At 40.1% G+C, this 18863-nt stretch overlaps 2 protein-coding genes across 3 annotated transcripts in view; both read right to left on the reverse strand.

The window, feature by feature from the left end:
* ces2b (carboxylesterase 2b) overlaps positions 1–14640 on the reverse strand; it is a 32182-nt gene extending 17542 nt beyond the window's left edge. Inside the window, exons 1-14 of one of the 2 annotated variants that reach the window (XM_026365139.2) lie at positions 14580–14640; positions 14425–14497; positions 14123–14298; positions 9858–10050; positions 9628–9766; positions 9258–9391; positions 8956–9109; positions 8753–8857; positions 8554–8652; positions 8323–8466; positions 1351–1428; positions 1114–1261; positions 870–1019; positions 696–768 (exon numbers count right to left, since the gene is read on the reverse strand). In XM_026365139.2, coding sequence (XP_026220924.1) covers positions 696–768; positions 870–1019; positions 1114–1261; positions 1351–1428; positions 8323–8466; positions 8554–8652; positions 8753–8857; positions 8956–9109; positions 9258–9391; positions 9628–9766; positions 9858–10050; positions 14123–14298; positions 14425–14497; positions 14580–14625 — 1712 coding nt within the window. In that variant the 5' untranslated portion in view covers positions 14626–14640. Of the gene's footprint in view, positions 1–695; positions 769–869; positions 1020–1113; positions 1262–1350; positions 1429–1532; positions 1677–1762; positions 1862–1961; positions 2067–2164; positions 2319–2466; positions 2601–2835; positions 2975–3057; positions 3251–4104; positions 4270–8322; positions 8467–8553; positions 8653–8752; positions 8858–8955; positions 9110–9257; positions 9392–9627; positions 9767–9857; positions 10051–14122; positions 14299–14424; positions 14498–14579 lie in introns of those variants that run through there. The other variant, XM_033326021.1, reaches the window with a different exon arrangement.
* A 574-nt stretch (positions 14641–15214) lies between these two features.
* Positions 15215–17103, reverse strand: LOC113165538 (pyrethroid hydrolase Ces2e-like). The gene is made up of 7 exons (XM_026365143.1): positions 16854–17103; positions 16631–16769; positions 16210–16343; positions 15909–16062; positions 15704–15808; positions 15517–15615; positions 15215–15404 (listed from the first exon to the last, which is right to left on the reverse strand). Exons 2-7 carry the CDS (start codon positions 16745–16747, stop codon positions 15219–15221), a joined length of 795 nt encoding a protein of 264 aa, XP_026220928.1. The 5' UTR covers positions 16748–16769; positions 16854–17103; the 3' UTR covers positions 15215–15218.
* Between the last annotated feature and the right edge of the window lie 1760 nt (positions 17104–18863).

Here is an 18863-nt window from a genome sequence, read left to right on the forward strand (position 1 = left end):
GTGCCCCTAAACTCTGGAACAGCTTACCTGAGGAAATAAGATCAGCTGACTCAGTAACATCTTTTAAATCTCTCCTCAAAACATACCTCTACCGGTGAGCCTTTTGCGATCTTCTGTAATCTAAAACAAATCTGCCCATGGGAAGACTCTCCATCAGATTCCAATATCTTTACGTTGGAACTGATTTTCCCAGGACTGATGTGGTAATTGCTGTGAGTTGTGTTTGTATTACTGTTTTGTTTATATTACTGTTTCCTGCACCCCAGCCGGTCAAGGCAGATGGCCGTTTAACTTGAGCCTGGTTCTGCTGGAGGTTTCTTCCCCTAGGGGGAGTTTTTCCTCTCCACTGTTGGCCTAGTGCTTGCTCCAGTTGATTTTGTTGGGCTACATGTGTTTTTTGTCTCTCTTGTGAAACAGTTTGTAACATATGTTTAGAAAAGTGCTCTATAAAAAATTGTATTATTTATTATAAGTGGATCTTAACTTCATGTCCACTAAACTTGAAAAGGTTGGAGTTACTTAGAAATGTCTTTGTTTTGAGAAATGAAAAAAATAAAAAGAATCTAAGGAAACAGTTTGATGTTATTTTACACACATCGAACTGGACAGTGAGAGCTCAGCTCCTCTTTCAAAGACAAGGACATTTCTAAGTGAGGCCAAACTTTTAAATGCTCATTCTGAAAGGTCGTTCTTACCCTGTGCGAGCAAAGTTTCCCCAGTAGCTCATCATGATTTTACTTAACTTTTCCTCCTCCTCAGGACATGAATCTGAAGTAAAGATAATATGTTGAAACATTTTATGTTCTGTGACTCTCAAAGACGACCCAGCTATCTGGTCCTGAAACATGATTTTTATATATTGCACTTACCAAATAATTTAGCATGAGTAGTTGTGAAACAGAATCCTAATACTGTAAAGACTTCATCTCCATGGTCAGACTTAACAAAGCTTGGCCTTTTTTCCTGCAGGAACTTGGGAGGGTGCTGGTACTCATACAGGTATACAGGAGCACCTGCATCTATACCAGACAAATGGAAGTTATGTGTTTGTTTCTGAAAGTTTATAACTATAAATCTAAATAATGGTTCCTAAGTTTACTTTATATAAAATACCTCTGTGGAAATTAGCAGTCTTAATGGTCGGAATGACAAAAAACTTGTCTCCAAGCATCTCAGTGAATCCATCTCTGTTTTTCACACGATCTTCACCAGTTCCGATATATTCATCAATCATCAAATCTCTGATTATTGCATGTTTGGGCTTAAAAAAATGAGTGATACATCTGTCAGAGAAACTTGAGAATAATAAAAAAACACTAATACTGAAGTGTCAGACAGTAAGTGTCTTACATCAGGGAAGAAAGCAGACAGCAGCTTTGTGACCTCTTCCCGATCGAGTCCCTCAGTCCAGTTTGGAGGAGCAAAGAACTAATAGAAAACAAAACAGTGACCTATTCAAATATGCACACATGCTCTCAACCAATATGAATTTCAGTTCAGAAATATTAGTAAAAAGATGCATTTATACTTACATTTGCAATTGCCCAGCCCGCTTCATCATTATTCATACCAGTGATGAATGGGACGTGGAGAAGTTCATGTTGATTCAACAGCTCATTCACAGGTTTTGTCAGGAAGTGTCCATCAATATTTATTAAATATTCATATTTTTCATTCTTGAAAAATATTATTGTAATAATGTTAAAACAGAGACACATTAAACGTTACACAGGAAACAAAAATTAAATACCGACTGTCTCACCTTCACAATATTCACAATAGTATCAATATCAAGGTTCCTCATGCAATCAGCAATCTTCTCTGTGCTTTCAAGGCTACAGCCAGATGTATTTGCCACCATCTGAGAGCAGATATGAAAGATTCATCTTAACAGTTTGGAAAACAAATGTTGCTGTTGTGACTTTTTAATGTTCTGTATGAAATAAGCAGTGATAATTAACCTGAGTCAATGGCAGAGGATTGTTTGAAAAAAGTGTATCCACTGCAGCAGTGCCGCTCTCAGCAATAGCACGGTGGAACAGGCCTTCAGACAACGGTGAGAGAAGCTGTGGATTCAAGCAACAGAAAAAGGTTTTTGTGGGTAATGTGATTTTAGTTGTGTAAGAAAGTAAATTTCTTTATTTATCTGCTAATTCACTCTTACCAGTAAGGACACGCTCACTCCACCAGCAGACTCCCCAAATATGGTAACTAAATCTGGATCTCCCCCAAAGTTGTGAATGTGCTGCTGGATCCACTTCAGAGCTTGGACCTGGTCCAACAATCCCAAATTTCCTGGCATGTGTTCATCTCCAGTGCTTGATCAAACATACAGTTACAGTGTACCAGGTTATTTTACTCCAGCTGATCAGAAAGGGACACTTGTTGATTAGACAGATTAAAGGTAACTGGACATAATCACAGTATCTTTATTCTAACTGTGCTTAGTCAATTGAGCGATCTGACCTGAGGAATCCCAGAAGTCCCAAGCGGTACTGGATCAAAACCACCACCACATCCTGATAAGCAGCCAGAGCAGATCCATCATACATTGATGCTGATCCCATAGTAAAACCTCCACCGTGGATCCAAACCATGACCTGGTAAGTTAATGATAAACCTTAATAAACCTTGATTTCATTCACCAAGTATAAAAAGCATTGTAAATGTATTCTCACTGGGATCACCTCATAACTTCAACCTGACTAATATCTGAAGCTGATCCATTTGTAATCTGTTCTGGTTCTGAATATGTGCATAATTCTTCACATTGTCATTATGTACTGTTTTAATAGTCAAATCATTTTCTCCAGGAACACGATTCAAGGTTCTTACTGGGAGTTTGGCATCATGAGCTCTGTTTGCAGGAGTGTAAATGTTGAGGTAGAGACAGTCTTCTGAAATGTCTGGAATTACTAATGATATATTAAGTTTTTCGGCAATATCCATTGTTTGCTGTTTGTTTTGAACACATCTAAAAAGAGAAAATGTGATGAATGAGTTGTGAACATGGCTGCTCTCTGTGCAACATTTGAACAATATGGATGGATGTCTTACATGGGAGGCTGCTGGGTGGCATCTTTCACTCCCTCCCATCCCTCTACAGGTTGAGGTGCAGCCAATCTCAGAGCAGGGCCCACAGGGGGTTTGGCAAATGGGACACCCAGGTAGGCATCGACCCCAGTCTCCTTCCCCTTCACACTCACATACTGACCTCTCAGGCTCCCGAGCTTTGTGTGGACTTCAGGTGCTGTCAGGATATAAGAACTGAATCAGAATCACAACATAACACCGAACAAATCAACATCAATTCAGTTTGAACTAAAGCTAAGTAGCAAATATAACTCTTCCAAACATGCAGCATACAGCTGAAGTGTGATTTAGTTCCCTGGCTATCCGTGTAATCCTGCTTGGTGCGTTATGCCCACCTGGACTCTAGTCTCCCTGACATACAGTCAGTTTATACAAAATCCAAGTCGATATATCTGAACTTTTCTTTGAATGGTGTTATTTGCTTTGTCTTTGGTTTTATTTGCTAACTAACCAGCGCTTTTTACAAGACACTAAACTGAGTAGTATTTATAGTTTTTTCTGACATGAAGCATTTTACATCAACTTTTTTTTCAGTAGTTGCAACTGTTTTCTCTAAGTACCTTTGAGTAACCAAACTAGATTTTTTCCTAGTAGAGTTGCTGTAGTTCAACTTCTCCTAGTGTGACGTAATGAATACTTTGCAAAGCTATGCTTTCAAAGTAGCTTCTCTAACACTGACAATAATAGATAAATAGTAAACATAATTTATTTTGTAACACGAAAACAAACATTATGGTAACATAAATTATAGCTGCCTACATTACTGATATTAGTCTTGATAAATTAGTTAAACTCTTACAGAAAACACACCTGATTGAACTTTGACAAAGTGACTGAAGTGATGTAATATAACGGATGATTTTAACCAACAATTGAATGCAATGATTTTTATTTTCTAGTTAGCTACCTGCATCAGCATGAACCTGAAAAATTCAATGTCACATTGAACTTGAAATACAGTCAGATTTTTCCTTTTGGACCCAAAGTATCACCGGCAGTTACAGAACTTACCATGTTTGTCTGCAGCAACACAGAAGAATAAAACAGACGTCAAGGTGAAAAACATTAGTTTTGCTCTGAACTTCATGGTGATCTCAGTGCAAGGTTTGCAAAGAAAATGTCGCTTCCTCTAAAGTTTTACAGTAACTAAAGTAATGCTGTGAATGACTCAGCACAGCAAAGTGACTGGCAGAAATTAAACACACATTCACTCCCACCTATTTTATTTGCCAACATAGTTTTTTTTCTCTTGAAGGTTCAAAGTCATTTGTCTGTCTGATAGGTGCATTTTCAACTCATCTGACCATTGTGAAATATAAAGATTGATGACTTGAAAAATTCTAACTGTAGTTAGAGAGTTTTGGTCTGTTGTTGGTGGTAGTTTCAGCTTAGTAATCACCGAGCATACACAACACAAATTAGTTTGGTTTCTACCAGGGGACGATTTCAGCTGTAGCCAGTTAAGACCATATTTAAGGCACCTGTTTTGCTGTAGCTTCAGCCCTTGTGTTCAGCCCTTGTGTTCAGCCCTCTTTGGGTGAAGACCGATTTGAGTAAAGACCTGCGAGTCTACCTGTGCGAGTCCACTGAGCAAGGACACCGCAAGATGCAAGGTTTCCAACCTTTTTGTACTTTCAATCTCTTTTTCTTCACTTTATCCCCATTCCGCTTCGGAAAGCCTTTCTGATTCTTTTCTTTCAATGTGTTTTCAGCAGATTCCAGTTCTCCTCGGCAGACGCAGGAGATGGCGTTCTCCGAGAGGACGATGCATTTCCCACCTGCGGGCCCTCACCCAGAACACCTCGCTGCCGGCCTCCTTTTCTCTTGCTGAACTGCCAGTCGGCGGTGAACAAAGCTGACGTGAACACAGGCGACTGACGTGCTCGCTCTTCTGAACACGTTTGACCTGAGACTAGTCTTCACTCCTCCAACCCACAAAGCTGGCAACAACCTGGACCTCGTTCTGATCCGGAACAGCACTGTGGACGACTGCCTGGATAGTCTCTGCCCAATGTCTTCTAGACCTGCTTGTCCTTCAGCTTCCAACTCGTGGCTCAATGACCAGATCCGTGAACAAAGCACCGTGCTCAGGAGTGCTGAGAGGAAGTGGCGCAAATTCAAGTCTCAACCGGCTCTTGCTGATTATCAGGATTTGCTTTAATCTTTCTCTCACAGTGTCACTAGGGCGAAGACTGAATACTACCAGGACAAGCTCAGCAACACCAGAGACACCAGAAAGCTGTTCTCCACTTTCAAGTCTCTACTCTACTCTACCCCCACCTCCACCACCCACCTGTCTCACAGCTGACGACTTCGCCTCCTTTTTTACCAACCAGATGGCAGCCATCAGCTCCCAGTTCTCTCCTCCTGACTATGACATTCTGCTAACTAAACCCAACAACGCATCTCACTTCATGTTTTCAACACTGTCAGAGGACGATGTATCCACCCTCCTCCTCTTCAATCGCCCAACCACCTGCTCTCTGGATCTGATCCCCTCCACTCTTCTTTAAGCTATTGCACCAACACTAATACCAGCCATTACACAGATCATCAACACCTCTCTCACAACAGGCACCTTTCCCACCTCATTCAAGCAGGCCCAGATTACTCCACTGTTGAAGAAACCTTCTCTGGATCCCTCCCTTGTGGAGAACTACAGACCGGTCTCTCTTCTTCCATTTCTGGCCAAGACCCTGGAACGTGCAGCCTTCAATCAACTCTCTGACTTTCTTTCCCGGAACAACCTCCTCGATGTCAATCAGTCTGGCTTCAAGAGTGGTCCCTCCACAGAAACGGCATTTCTGACTGTTGTGGAATCCCTACGGGTGGCTAAAGCTGCAGGTAACTCTTCTGTCCTTATTCTATTAGACCTATCTGCAGCCTTTGGCACTGTGAGCTATCAGATTCTTATGACTGCACTCTCAGACTTAGCCATCTCTGGATCAGCTCTAGCCTGGCTTCGGTCATACTTGTCTGATCGGTGTACCGCAGGGCTCAGTCCTTGGTCCTCTTTTTTTCCATCTATACTTCTTCTCTAGGCTCTATCATCCATTCTCATGGCTTTTCCTATCACTGCTATGCGGATAACACACAACTCTTCCTGTCCTTCCGCCAGACGATTCTACTGTCTCGTCTCGCATCTCTGCCTGTCTCTCTGACATCTCTGCCTGGATGAGAGAAAGACACCTTCAACTTAACATTCCCAAGACTGAAGTCCTAGTCTTCCCTGCCAGACCGTCGACACAACACACCATCAGCATTAGCATTGGATCTGCTGTGATTGTCCCCGCTAAGGCGGCCAGAAACCTTGGGGTCATCATTGATGACCAACTGACCTTCATGGAACACATCGCCACAGTCTGTAGATCGTGTAGACATGCCCTGCACAACATCAGAAAGATCAGATTCTACCTGACGGAGTGCACGACCCAACTCATTGTACAGACGTTGATAATATCTCGTCTCTCGTCCACTACGCTCAACCAGTGAATGACATCTGGTGGTACCAGCACCACACAGTAGACACCAAAGAAAACTCTTCAGCTCAGTGATCCCACAATGGTGGAATGAGCTGCCAAACTCTGCACGCTCAGCCTCCTCACTTTCATTATTTAAAAAACTGCTGAAAACAGAACTCTTACCCATCTTCCTTTGTACTTGAAACAGAAATACTTTGTACTTTTTTGATAGCACTTTGCTTTGATCTTTTTTCTCCTTGACTTAGATTTTGTTTGCTTGCCTTGTTCCTCACTTGTAAGTTGCTTTGGATAAAAGCGTCTGCTAAATGACTAAATGTAAACGTAAATGTAACAGCATATTGTTATTTAACATAGTTAAAAGTTGGTTGAAACTGATTTGTTTGCACTAAGCAAACAGACACAGAAGCTCTGTCAGAGGCTGCAACCATACATGATCATGACCACACTGAGCATAATAATGTTACACAGTTTTTAAGAACATAAACTCAAACAGACAGATAGTTTTGAACATTTTCTTTATTTCACATTAGAGGACAGATCATTAGGGAGATGAATTGTACTGAACAGAACAGAGAAAGAAGTGGTGACTGTTTTACAGTTCGTGGCGCTCTATCTTCTCTTGATGTTGCTTGACCTTCTCTGGAAGTGTCTGAGTCAGGAAGACAAACTGGTCCTTCTTCAGATGGTGACCAGTTACCTGCTGCTTTAAACCAATTGCCAGATATTCTTCTCCTGCTTCGTACTTTGGCCAGTGGACAAGACCGTCCCCATTCGGAGACCTACACACACAAAGACATACACACAAGTTATGAAGTTGTTGTTAACTAAGTGGATCTTATCTCCATGTCCAGTAATAATGAAAAGGTTGGAGTTGTTGGAGTTGGAGAATGTCTTTGTTTTGAGGATTGAAAAAAAATCTGCGGAGAAGGGTAGTTCTTACCCTGTGCGAGCAAAGTTTCCCCAGTAGCTCATCATGGTTTTACTTAACTTTTCCTCCTCCTCAGGACATGAATCTGAAGTAAAGATAATATGTTGAAACATTTTATGTTCTGTGACTCTCAAAGATGACCCAGCTATCTGGTCCTGAAACATGACTTTTATATATTGCACTTACCAGATAATTTAACATGAGTAGTTGTGAAACAGAATCCGAATACTGTAAAAAGTTCATCTCCATGGTCAGTCTTAACAAAGCTTGGCCTTTTTTCCTGCAGGAACTTGGGAGGGTGCTGGTACTCATACAGGTATACAGGAGCACCTGCATCTATAACAGACAAATGGAAGTTATGTGTCTTGTTAATGAGTGCAAGTTTTCCTAAATATATTTGAATTGTAATATATAAAAATACCTCTGTGGAAATTAGCAACTTTAATGGCTGGAATCACAAACATCATGTCTCCAAGCATCTGAGTGAATCCATCTCTGTTTTTCACACGATCTTCACCAGTTCCGATATATTCATCAATCATCAAATCTCTGATTATTGCATGTTTGGGCTTAAAAAATGAGTGATACATCAGTCAGAGAAACTTGAGGATAATAAAGATCAGTAATACTGAAATGTCAGACGGTAAGTGTCTTACATCAGGGAAGAAAGCAGACAGCAGCTTTGTGATCTCTTCCCGATCGAGTCCCTCAGTCCAGTTTGGAGGAGCAAAGAACTAATAGAAAACAAAACAACAGTTAAATATGCACACATGAATTTCCATTAAAAAAATATTAGTAAAAGGATGCATTCATACTTACATTTGCAATTAGCCAGCCCACTTCATCATTATTCACACCAGTGATGAATGGAACAGTGAGAAGTTCATGTTGATTCAACAGCTCATTCACAGGTTTTGTCAGGAAGTGTCCATCAATATTTACAGAATATAGCAATTTTTCATCCTTTAAAAAATGTTACTGTAATAATGTTAAAACAGAGACACATAAAACATTAGATAGAACACAAAAATTAAATACCGACTGTCTCACCTTCACAATATTCACAATAGTATCAATATCAAGGTTCCTCATGCAATCAGCAATCTTCTCTGTGCTTTCAAGGCTACAGCCAGATGTATTTGCCACCATCTGAGAGCAGATATGAAAGATTCATCTTAACAGTTTGGAAAACAAATGTTGCTGTTGTGACTTTTTAATGTTCTGTATGAAATAAGCAGTGATAATTAACCTGAGTCAATGGCAGAGGATTGTTTGAAAAAAGTGTATCCATTGCAGCAGTACCACTCTCAGCAATAGCACGGTGGAACAGGCCTTCAGACAACGGTGAGAGAAGCTGTGGATTCAAGCAACAGAAAAAGGTTTTTGTGGGTGATGTGAATTTAGTTGTGTAAGAAAGTAAATTTATTTATTTATCTGCTAATTCACTCTTACCAGTAAGGACACGCTCACTCCACCAGCAGACTCCCCAAATATAGTAACTAAATCTGGATCTCCCCCAAAGTTGTGAATGTGCTGCTGGATCCACTTCAGAGCTTGGACCTGGTCCAACAATCCCAAATTTCCTGGCATGTGTTCATCTCCAGTGCTGGATCAAACATACAGTTACAGTGTACCAGGTTATTTTACACCAGCTGATCAGAAAGGGACACTTGTTGATTAGACTGATTAAAGGTAACTGGACATAATCATAGTATCTTTATTCTAACTGTGCTTAGTCAGTTAAGTCATCTGACCTGAGGAATCCCAGAAGTCCCAAGCGGTACTGGATCAAAACCACCACCACATCCTGATAAGCAGCCAGAGCAGATCCATCATATATTGAAGCTGATCCCACTGTATATGCTCCACCGTGGATCCAAACCATGACCTGGTAAATTAATGATAAACCTCGATTTCATTCACCAAGCATAAAAAGCATCGTCAATGTATTCTCACTGGGATCACCTCATAACTGACACAACAGAACAACCTGACTGAATTCTCAAGCTGATTAATTTGTAATCTGTTCTGGTTCTGAATATGTGCATAATTCTTCCCATTGTCATTATGTACTGTTTTAATAGTCAAATCATTTTCTCCAGGAACACGATTCAAGGTTCTTACTGGGAGTTTGGCATCATGAGCTCTGTTTGCAGGAGTGTAAATGTTGAGGTAGAGACAGTCTTCTGAAATGTCTGGAATTACTACTGATATACGAAGTTTTTCAGCAAGATCTAACATACGTTGTTTGTGTTGAACACACCTGAAAAAGAGAAAATGTGATAAATGAGTTGTGAACATGGCTGTTCTCTGTGCAACATTTGAACATGGATGAATATGGATGGATGTCTTACATGGGAGGCTGCTGGGTGGCATCTTTCACTCCCTCCCATACCTCTACAGGTTGAGGTGCAGCCAATCTCAGAGCAGGGCCCACAGGGGGTTTGGCAAATGGGACACCCAGGTAGGCATAGACCCCAGTCTCCTTCCCCTTCACACTCACATACTGACCTCTCAGGCTCCCGAGCTTTGTGTGGACTTCAGGTGCTGTCAGGATATAAGAACTGAATCAGAATTACAACATAACACTGAACAAATCAACATCAATTCAGTTTAAACTAAAGCTAAGTAGCAAATATAAATCTTCCAAATATGCAGCATCCAGCTGAAGTGTGAGTTATGATTACATGTTTGTCTGCATGCTACTTTACAAGTTCCCTGGCTATCTGTGTGATCCTGCTTGGTGCGTTAACCCCCAGGGTTATCCCTTCTCAGACCCATTGTCAGCAGCATTGCACAGCACAATGTCAAATACCTAGCAACAGTATTAGCTCCACTAGATGGACACACGGACCACCACAACCACAACTCAGAGGACTTTACGGCAAGGATCAGGGACTTGAAATTGGATACTGGTGAAACCATGGTATTTTTTGATGTCACTTCTCTCTTCACCAGCATCCCCACTACGGATGCCTTAAGATCGGTAAAGAGATGATTGGAAGAAGCACCAGCACCAGAAGCAACCTCAGCCCACACCAGATCTGTTTGCTTCTGGACCTCTGCCTCAACACCACCTACTTCACGTACAAACAGATACATGTCTGTTCCATGGGTTCCCCAGTGTCACCCATTGCAGCAATCTTATACATGGAAGAGGTAGAGAAGAAAGCTCTCAACACCTTCCGATGGATGACACCGACCCACTGGTTCAGATATATGGGTGACACCCGGGTGAAGATCAAGATCCAGGAGGTACAGGTTTTCACAGACCACATTAACTCAGTGGACACCAACATCGGTTTCACTAGAGAGGGCACCAAGATAACCAGATAACTGTTTGGCCTTCTTGGACTGTGTGTTCATCATTGGGACAGGCGGAAGAATGGAAATAGAGGTTTACAGGAAACCCACCCACACTGACCAGTACCTTCTGTTTGACTCAAATCACCCACTACAACACAAACTAGGAGTCATCAGGACTCTGAACCATGGAGGACAACACATTTCCACCTCAGCAGAAGCCCAAAAGAAGGAAGACAGCCATCTGAAGACAGCTCTCAAGACCTGTGGATACCCCAAGAGGGCCTTCAACAAGGCAGCAACCTGTTCCAGAAAAAGAACAACGGAACAGTAGGAGTCCCAGGTCCAACACAAAACCTGATCATACCTTACAAAGCTTGAGTTTCAGAGAAGCTGACAAGGATTTTTAGAAAACACAACATACCTGTCTACTTCAAACCCACCAACACACTTAGATAGAAACTTGTCCACCCCAAAGACCGGACTCCAAAACACAAAATGAGCAATATAGTGTATGCAGTCCAGTGCAGTGAAGAGTCCTCTGACATTGGAGAAACTAAACAGACGCCAAAAAGGAGGACAGTACAGGAGGAATAACATCTCAGGACCAGAATCAGCTGTGTACCTTCATCTCAAGGACAAAAGACACTCGTTCGAGGACTGTGACGTTCAAACATTGGACAAACAGGACAGGTGGTTTAAGAGATGGGTGAGGGAAGCCTTGCATGTACAAATCAACAGGTGGAGGACTTAGACACAACCTGTCTTCTATTTATCATGCTGCCCTTTCATCCACCCCAGAAAGACCAGAACCAGTTCACAACTGCACCAAGTTGCACACACTTAACGACTCATTTTAGGTGTTAAGAGGGGTTGGGCAGAGGTGTGAGTATTTCATCCTTCACATCCTCCTTATGCTTTGTTTCACCGAACGACCCTATTCAGGCCAAGGGGTGGAGTGAAAGCAAACCTAGAGCGTAAATTTGTGGTCTCTAACCAACTATCTTTAGACTGAAGAAGCTACTTGAATGTGTAGTGAAAAGTTTAAACCTAACAAAAGGAAATCCAGTTGACATGACTCAACTTGCAGATAATTTCACCTGGACGACTGAGAATTTTCACCGACCTGAGAAGCATTTATAGTTTTTGCTGACATGAAATATTTTACATCAATTGTTATATTTTCATACGTTGTACTTTTAATTTTTTTCAGTAGTTGCAAGTGTTTTCTCTAAGTACCTTTGGGTAACGATGCTGTAGTTCAACCTCTCCTAGTGTGAAGTAACTAATACTTTGCAAAGCTATGCTTTCAAAGTAGCTTCTCCAACACTGACAATAATTAATAATTAGTAAAAATATTTTTTGTTGTAACACTCTAACAAACATTATGGTAACATAAATTATAGCTGCCTACATTACTGATATAAGTCTTTGTTATAGATTAGTTAAACTCTTACAGAAAACACACCCTGATTGAACTTTGACACAGTGACTGAAGTGATGTAATATAACAGATGATTTTAACCAACAACTGGATGCAGTAATTTTTATTTTCTAGTTAGCTACCTGCATCAGCATGAACCTGAACTTGAAATACAGTCAGATTTTTCCTTTTGGACCCAAAGTATCACCGGCATTTGCAGAACTTACCATGTTTGTCTGCAGCAACACAGAAGAATAAAACAGACGTCAAGGTGAAAAACATTAGTTTTGCTGTGAACTTCATGGTGATCTCAGTGCAAAGTTTGCAAAGAAAAAGTCGCCTCCTCTGAAGTCGGTCGCTTTCCCACCTTAATTCGTTTGGTTTGGTCCGAATCAGTGGATTAGTTTGTACCTTTGTAGCTGTTTCTCCTCGGTTCGGTTCAGTTTTACACCGAGAAAAAATCCAAACGAACCTAAACACGTCACTTCAAACTACGTGAACGTCCTCTCCGCTTATTGGTCAGATGTTTCTGCCGCAGGAAATCAAAAGTACATACAGGAAGAAGGTGAAGTGTTGTGGACTACTGCACGTTTGTGTAGGAGAGAGATGATTTTTAACTCTAAATGTTAACACGGGTTGGTCCTTGATCCCGTTCATTATTTTTTATTGCGTTACATCGCTTGCAGAGTCATCAGACGTGGTGTCTGTGAGACACTTCACCTCCTCACGTCTCCACGTTTGTCCTCCATTAATCAGACAGCATGTTTTTGAAAGACAAACAAAAAATAGGAAACTCTACACACTACCCAAAGTCCTCAAATCATGCGATTCATAGCGTTTGGTCCCCTTTTGGTTCGGTACACGTTCTCACCAGCTGGACCGCACCGGAGTTCGCTAGACGATGCGGATCGAGACCCCCTCGTTTTGAGGGTCTCGGTGCGGTTGTTTTGATGCGCACTCGAGTGCGATTACCGTGTTCACACCGGACAAAACGAACTTGAATCCGATTTAATCGAACTAAATCCTGTAGGTGTGAAAGCAACCTTGCTGTGAAATAGGTAATACTGTGACTGACTCAGCACAGCAAAGTGATCGACAGAAAGTACACGCCCATTCACTCTAAACCTGTTTTACTTGCCAACATATTTTTTACTCTTGACGGTTGTAGTAAAAATGTTTTGTTAGATACCATACATTAGGTCAAGAGACAACAAAGAAACTCACCTAAGGAAAGAAAAGTCACAGAAAGGACACCCTTTGCTCAAGTATCCTCAATAAGCCATATGTGTGTTTATGACCCTAAAGAATTTAAGGGATGATTAGTGACCTGGGTCATTAGGTCTTTAGGACATTTGGTAAGAATCTGTATTTGTGTGGGGGATTTTCTTTGTGCCTATAAAAGTATAACTGTGAGAGAGTCAGAGAACACTGGTGATGTCCTTTCTCTATGCTGCATGTAATAAACCTGAGATAAATTGTTTTAGTTTTTTGATTCTTGGGAGAAATTTCCACAAGGTTCAAAGTCATTTGTAGTTAAAAGTGGGTTACAACTGGTTTGTTTGCACTAAGCAAACAGACACAGAAGCTCTGTCACAGGCTGCAACCATACATGATCATGATCACACTGAGCATAATAATGAGCATAGCTGTTATCACACACTGACAAAAGGTCATTCTCCACAATGTATAATCAGTCATTAAGGTATTAGTAACAATTACATGGTTGCTCAAATTTGAAAATAGTTTGTCAAAGTTAGTGTTAGCAAACGTTACACAGTTATTAAGATCACAAATTCAAACAGAGAGATAGTTTTGAACATTTTCTGTATTTCACATTAGAGGACAGATCATGAACAGAACAGAGAAAGAAGTGTCGACTGTTCTACAGCTCGCTGCGCTCCATCTTCTCTTGATGTTGTTTGACCTTCTCTGGAAGTGTCTGAGTCAGTAGAACAAACCGGTCCTTCTTCAGATGGTGACCAGTTACCTGCTGCTTCAAACCAATTGCCAGATATTCTTCTCCTGCTTCGTACTTTGGCCAGTGGACAAGACCGTCCCCATTCGGAGACCTACGCACACACAGACATACACACAAGCTATGAAGTTGTTGTTAACTAAGTGGATCTTATCTTCTTACTTAGAAATGTCCTTGTTTTGGGAATTGAAAAGAATCTGAGAAGAAGGGTAGTTCTTACCCTGTGCGAGCAAAGTTTCCCCAGTAGCTCATCATGATTTTACTCAACTTTTCCTCCTCCTCAGGACATGAATCTGAAGTAAAGATAATATGTTGAAACATATGTTGCGTCCAGGTATCTGGTGCTGAAAAGTGTTTTTTATATATTGCGCTTACCAGCTAATTTAACATGAGTAGTTGTGAAACATGAGCCTAATACCATAAAGAGTTCATCTGCATGGCTACTTCTAACAAAGCTTGGCCTTTTTTCCTGCAGGAATTTGGGAGGGTGCTGGTACTCATACAGGTATACAGGAGCACCTGCATCTATACCAGACAAATGAAAGTTTTGTGTTTGTTTCTGAAAGTTTATATTAATAAATCTTAAATAATCGTTCCTAAATGTACTTTATATAAAAATACCTCTGTGAAAATTTGCAGTCTTAATGGCTGGAATGACAAACAACATGTCTCCAAGCATCTCAGTTAATCCGTCTCTGTTTTTCACATGATCTTCACCAGTTCCAATATATTTGTCGATCATCAAATCTCTGATGATTGCATGTTTGGGCTTAAGAAAATGAATAGATAATGAGAATGAATGATACATCTGTCAGAAAAACTTGAGGATAATAAAGAACAGTAATACTGGAATTTTAGTGATTGTCTTACATGAGAGTAGAAGAATGACAGCATGTTTGTAGCCTCCTCCCGATCCATTCCCTTAGTCCAGTTTGGAAAAGCAAGGAACTAAAGTAGGACACAGCTGAAATAGGCATTCCAAACATCCACACATGCGCTCCAGCTACATCTATCTCAGTTTAAAACATTAGTATAAAAATGTGCATTCAGACATACTTGAGCCAGTACCCAAACCCCTTCATCATTATTCACACCAGTGATGAATGGGACAGTGAGAAGTTCATGTTTGTAGAACAGCTTGTCTACGGGTGTTGTCAGGAAGTGTCCATCAACATTTATGGAATATAACAATTTTGTGTCCTTGAGAGAAAAGAAAAAATTAAATAGATATACTCAAGATGCTCTATAAAAGCAAAAAACACATTAAATGCTCAGGTCCAAGTCACTTTATATTGGTTTTGCATACTCTCACCTTCCCAATATTCACAATAGTGTCAATATCGAGGTTCCTCATACAATCAGCAATCTTCTCTGTGCTTTCAAGGCTACAGCCAGATGTATTTGCCACCATCTGAGAGCAGATTTGAAAGATTCATCTTAACAGTTTGGGAAAACAAACATTGTTATGATAGTTTTATTTAACTGTGATAAAATATTACCTGCATCATTGGTAGAGGATTGTTTGACACCAGTATATCCATTGCAGCAGTGCCACTCTCAGCAATAGCACGGTGGAACAGGCCTTCAGACAACGGTGAGAGAAGCTGTGGATTCAAGGATTCAGAAAAAAGGTTTTTGTGGGTAATGTGATTTTAGTTGTGTAAGAAAGTAAATTTATTTATTTATCTGCTAATTCACTCTTACCAGTAAGGACACGCTCACTCCACCAGCAGACTCCCCAAATATAGTAACTAAATCTGGATCTCCCCCAAAGTTGTGAATGTGCTGCTGGATCCACTTCAGAGCTTGGACCTGGTCCAACAATCCCAAATTTCCTGGCATGTGTTCATCTCCAGTGCTGGATCAAACATACAGTTACAGTGTACCAGGTTATTTACACCAGCTGATCAGAAAGGGACACGTGCCAATCAGACAGATTAAAGATAATCGGACATAATCATAGTATCTTTATTCTAACTGTGCTTAGTCAGTTAAGTGATCTGACCTGAGGAAGCCCAGAAGTCCCAAGCGGTACTGGATCAAAACTACCACCACATCCTGATAAGCAGCCAGAGCAGATCCATCATATATTGAAGCTGATCCCATTGTATATGCTCCACCGTGGATCCAAACCATGACCTGGTGTTAAAGATAATGATTTTTCCATCAACAATATGTGCATTTTCAATGTATGTACTAACTTTGCTCATCTAGTTTCTTTATTCTGAGTAAATCTGAACATTATGATGGACAAAAAGGGGTAGTTAAATGTCATCCTTTTGCAATCTAGTTCTGAATATATGCATAATTTTCACATTGTGATCATGTACTGTTTTAAGACAGTCACATCATTTTCTACAGGAACATTATCCAAACTTTTCCTAACTGAGCAGCATCTCTTCAAATCTGCAGCAAAAGGTTCTTACTGGGAGTTTGGCATCATGAGCTCTGTTTGCAGGAGTGTAAATGTTGAGGTAGAGACAGTCTTCTGAAATGTCTGGAATTACTACTGATATATTAAGTTTATCAGCAATATCTAACATATGCTGTTTGTTTTGAACACATCTGAAAAAGAGAAAATGTGATAAATGAGTTGTGAACATGGCTGCTCTCTGTGTAACATTTGAACAATATGGATGGATGTCTTACATGGGAGGCTGCTGGGTGGCATCTTTCACTCCCTCCCATCCCTCTACAGGTTGAGGTGCAGCCAATCTCAGAGCAGGGCCCACAGGGGGTTTGGCAAATGGGACACCCAGGTAGGCATATACCCCAGTCTCTTTCCCCTTTACACTCACATACTGACCTCTCAGGCTCCCGAGCTTTGTGTGGACTTAAGGTGCTGTCGGGATATAAGAACTGAATCAGAATCACAACATAACACTGAACAAATCAACATCAATTCAGTTTCCCATGGGAAAACAACTTATTATATTTAATTAACAAATATAATTCCTTCAAATATACAACATTTCACTGTAGTTTCGCAACCTCCTAGAACAAAATTAAAACCTTCACTGTTTGAATTGAAGTGTTTTATCAAACACACTGACATATTCATTTAAATAAGCACGCCAAAAACAGAAAGGCCAATTCATTTGTGTTTGATGGACACTGACAACATTTGGGTTTAATATGAGATGAATGATATACCAAGATACATAAACCATTTTGTATCAACAAAGCCAAATACATTTTAAGTGGGCAAAATAACTGAACTGACGTGAATTGAAGTGTATAAACCATAATCTTTGTTTGCAAATCTCTTGTTTGCAATAAGCCTGCAAATAATTGAGAACCCCAAACTGATGGTTTCTTTTTTTTATGTTTCTCTGGAATTCTAACACAGCTTCTACCAGTTGTTGTTTTGATTGGTTTGATTCTTTTAATTTCTTAATCATAAAGTGAAATGCAATTTTAATTTTGATTGATGTCTTTCTATTGGCTGACCGCATGTGTCTGATGCTCAGCGGACCAGTGTGTTCTTTTCTTTGCAAGACATTTCAAATTGTTGTTTTTTTCTACACCCAATGTTTTTGCAATGCATTTTGATTAATACTTTTTCTTTTCCCGGATTCAAAATAGCTTGATTTTCTCCACTGTGTTAAATGCTGCTATCCACCGTGTTATTTAATTAATCTCATATGCATTGATTGATGTGTCTTCAATCTAGACAAGCAAACTAGCCTTACCATTCCAATGATTTAATGGGGACAAACAATAAATAAATAAGTAATACATAGTTTGTGGTTGCAATGCTAACCCCCATTTTGAATTTAACTACATACTCTACTGATGCTGACCTTTGGTAGATTAAGTTAAACTGTAGTGGAAAATATGTCCAGTTATCCATTCAAACTTTGTTACAGAACTACACACTGATTGAACTTTGACTCATTGAACAGGTTTTGTAAAACAATGGATGATTCATACAATTTTATTGCTCAAAAGAACTTTAAGTTTAAATTATTTGACCAAAGTAGTTCTGGGCAGGACACCACTGTAACTCTGTTGAGTAGATTGTTGTTAAGATAGAAAATAAAACAAAAAGATAAAAAAGAAAAACATTTCTTTAACAGAAGGTTTTGCTTACACTCTGGTAATTTTATACCACACTGGGTAAGTCTAAGTATACACACATGATTTAAATTCCCATTTTCTAGTTATCCTGCATCAGCATGATGCCAGCATAAGAAATGATTACCTGGAATAAATAGCATTTGTAACCTGCCTAGGATGTAGTCTAACATTTGTCTTTGGGCACAAATTATCACCAGTATTTGTTGTACTTACCATGTAGGTCTACAGCAACACAGAGGATTAAAACATATGCTAACCAGAAAAAAAATAGTTGTGCACTGAAGTTCATTGTCAGGTCTCTGTACTCAGGGTTGTGCAAAGAGAAAATGTTGCCTCCTGGGATGCCTTCTCTTAACAACTGTACGACTAACAGGAGGCTGAACTGCACTTCATAGTACCTGGACATGACCTAATTCAGCAACACCACCTACATTTCCGCATGTTCATACTATCACCATAGTTCCAGGCATTTCTACATAGGATCATATGTATCATTTGTCTTTCTAAAAGGTTGCTCTTCTGCCTAATCTGCTCATATTCTCCCCTGTATTAACAATATGCAGATACTGACAATAACAA

Source organism: Anabas testudineus, chromosome 6 (genome assembly GCF_900324465.2).
Source record: "Anabas testudineus chromosome 6, fAnaTes1.2, whole genome shotgun sequence".
Classification (NCBI taxonomy): Eukaryota; Metazoa; Chordata; class Actinopteri; order Anabantiformes; family Anabantidae; genus Anabas; species Anabas testudineus.

What these genes read in the sequence shown, in the direction of transcription:
- LOC113165538 (XM_026365143.1), bottom strand. Translation starts at nt 16,747, where the DNA reads ATGTTAGATATTGCTGATAAACTTAATATATCAGTAGTAATTCCAGAC. An exon ending in ATCCTCTACCAATGATGCAG is followed by an intron (nt 15,616 to 15,703) that starts GTAATATTTTAT and finishes ATCTGCTCTCAG; the next exon opens with ATGGTGGCAAATACATCTGG. An exon ending in CTATTGTGAATATTGGGAAG is followed by an intron (nt 15,405 to 15,516) that starts GTGAGAGTATGC and finishes TTTTCTCTCAAG; the next exon opens with GACACAAAATTGTTATATTC.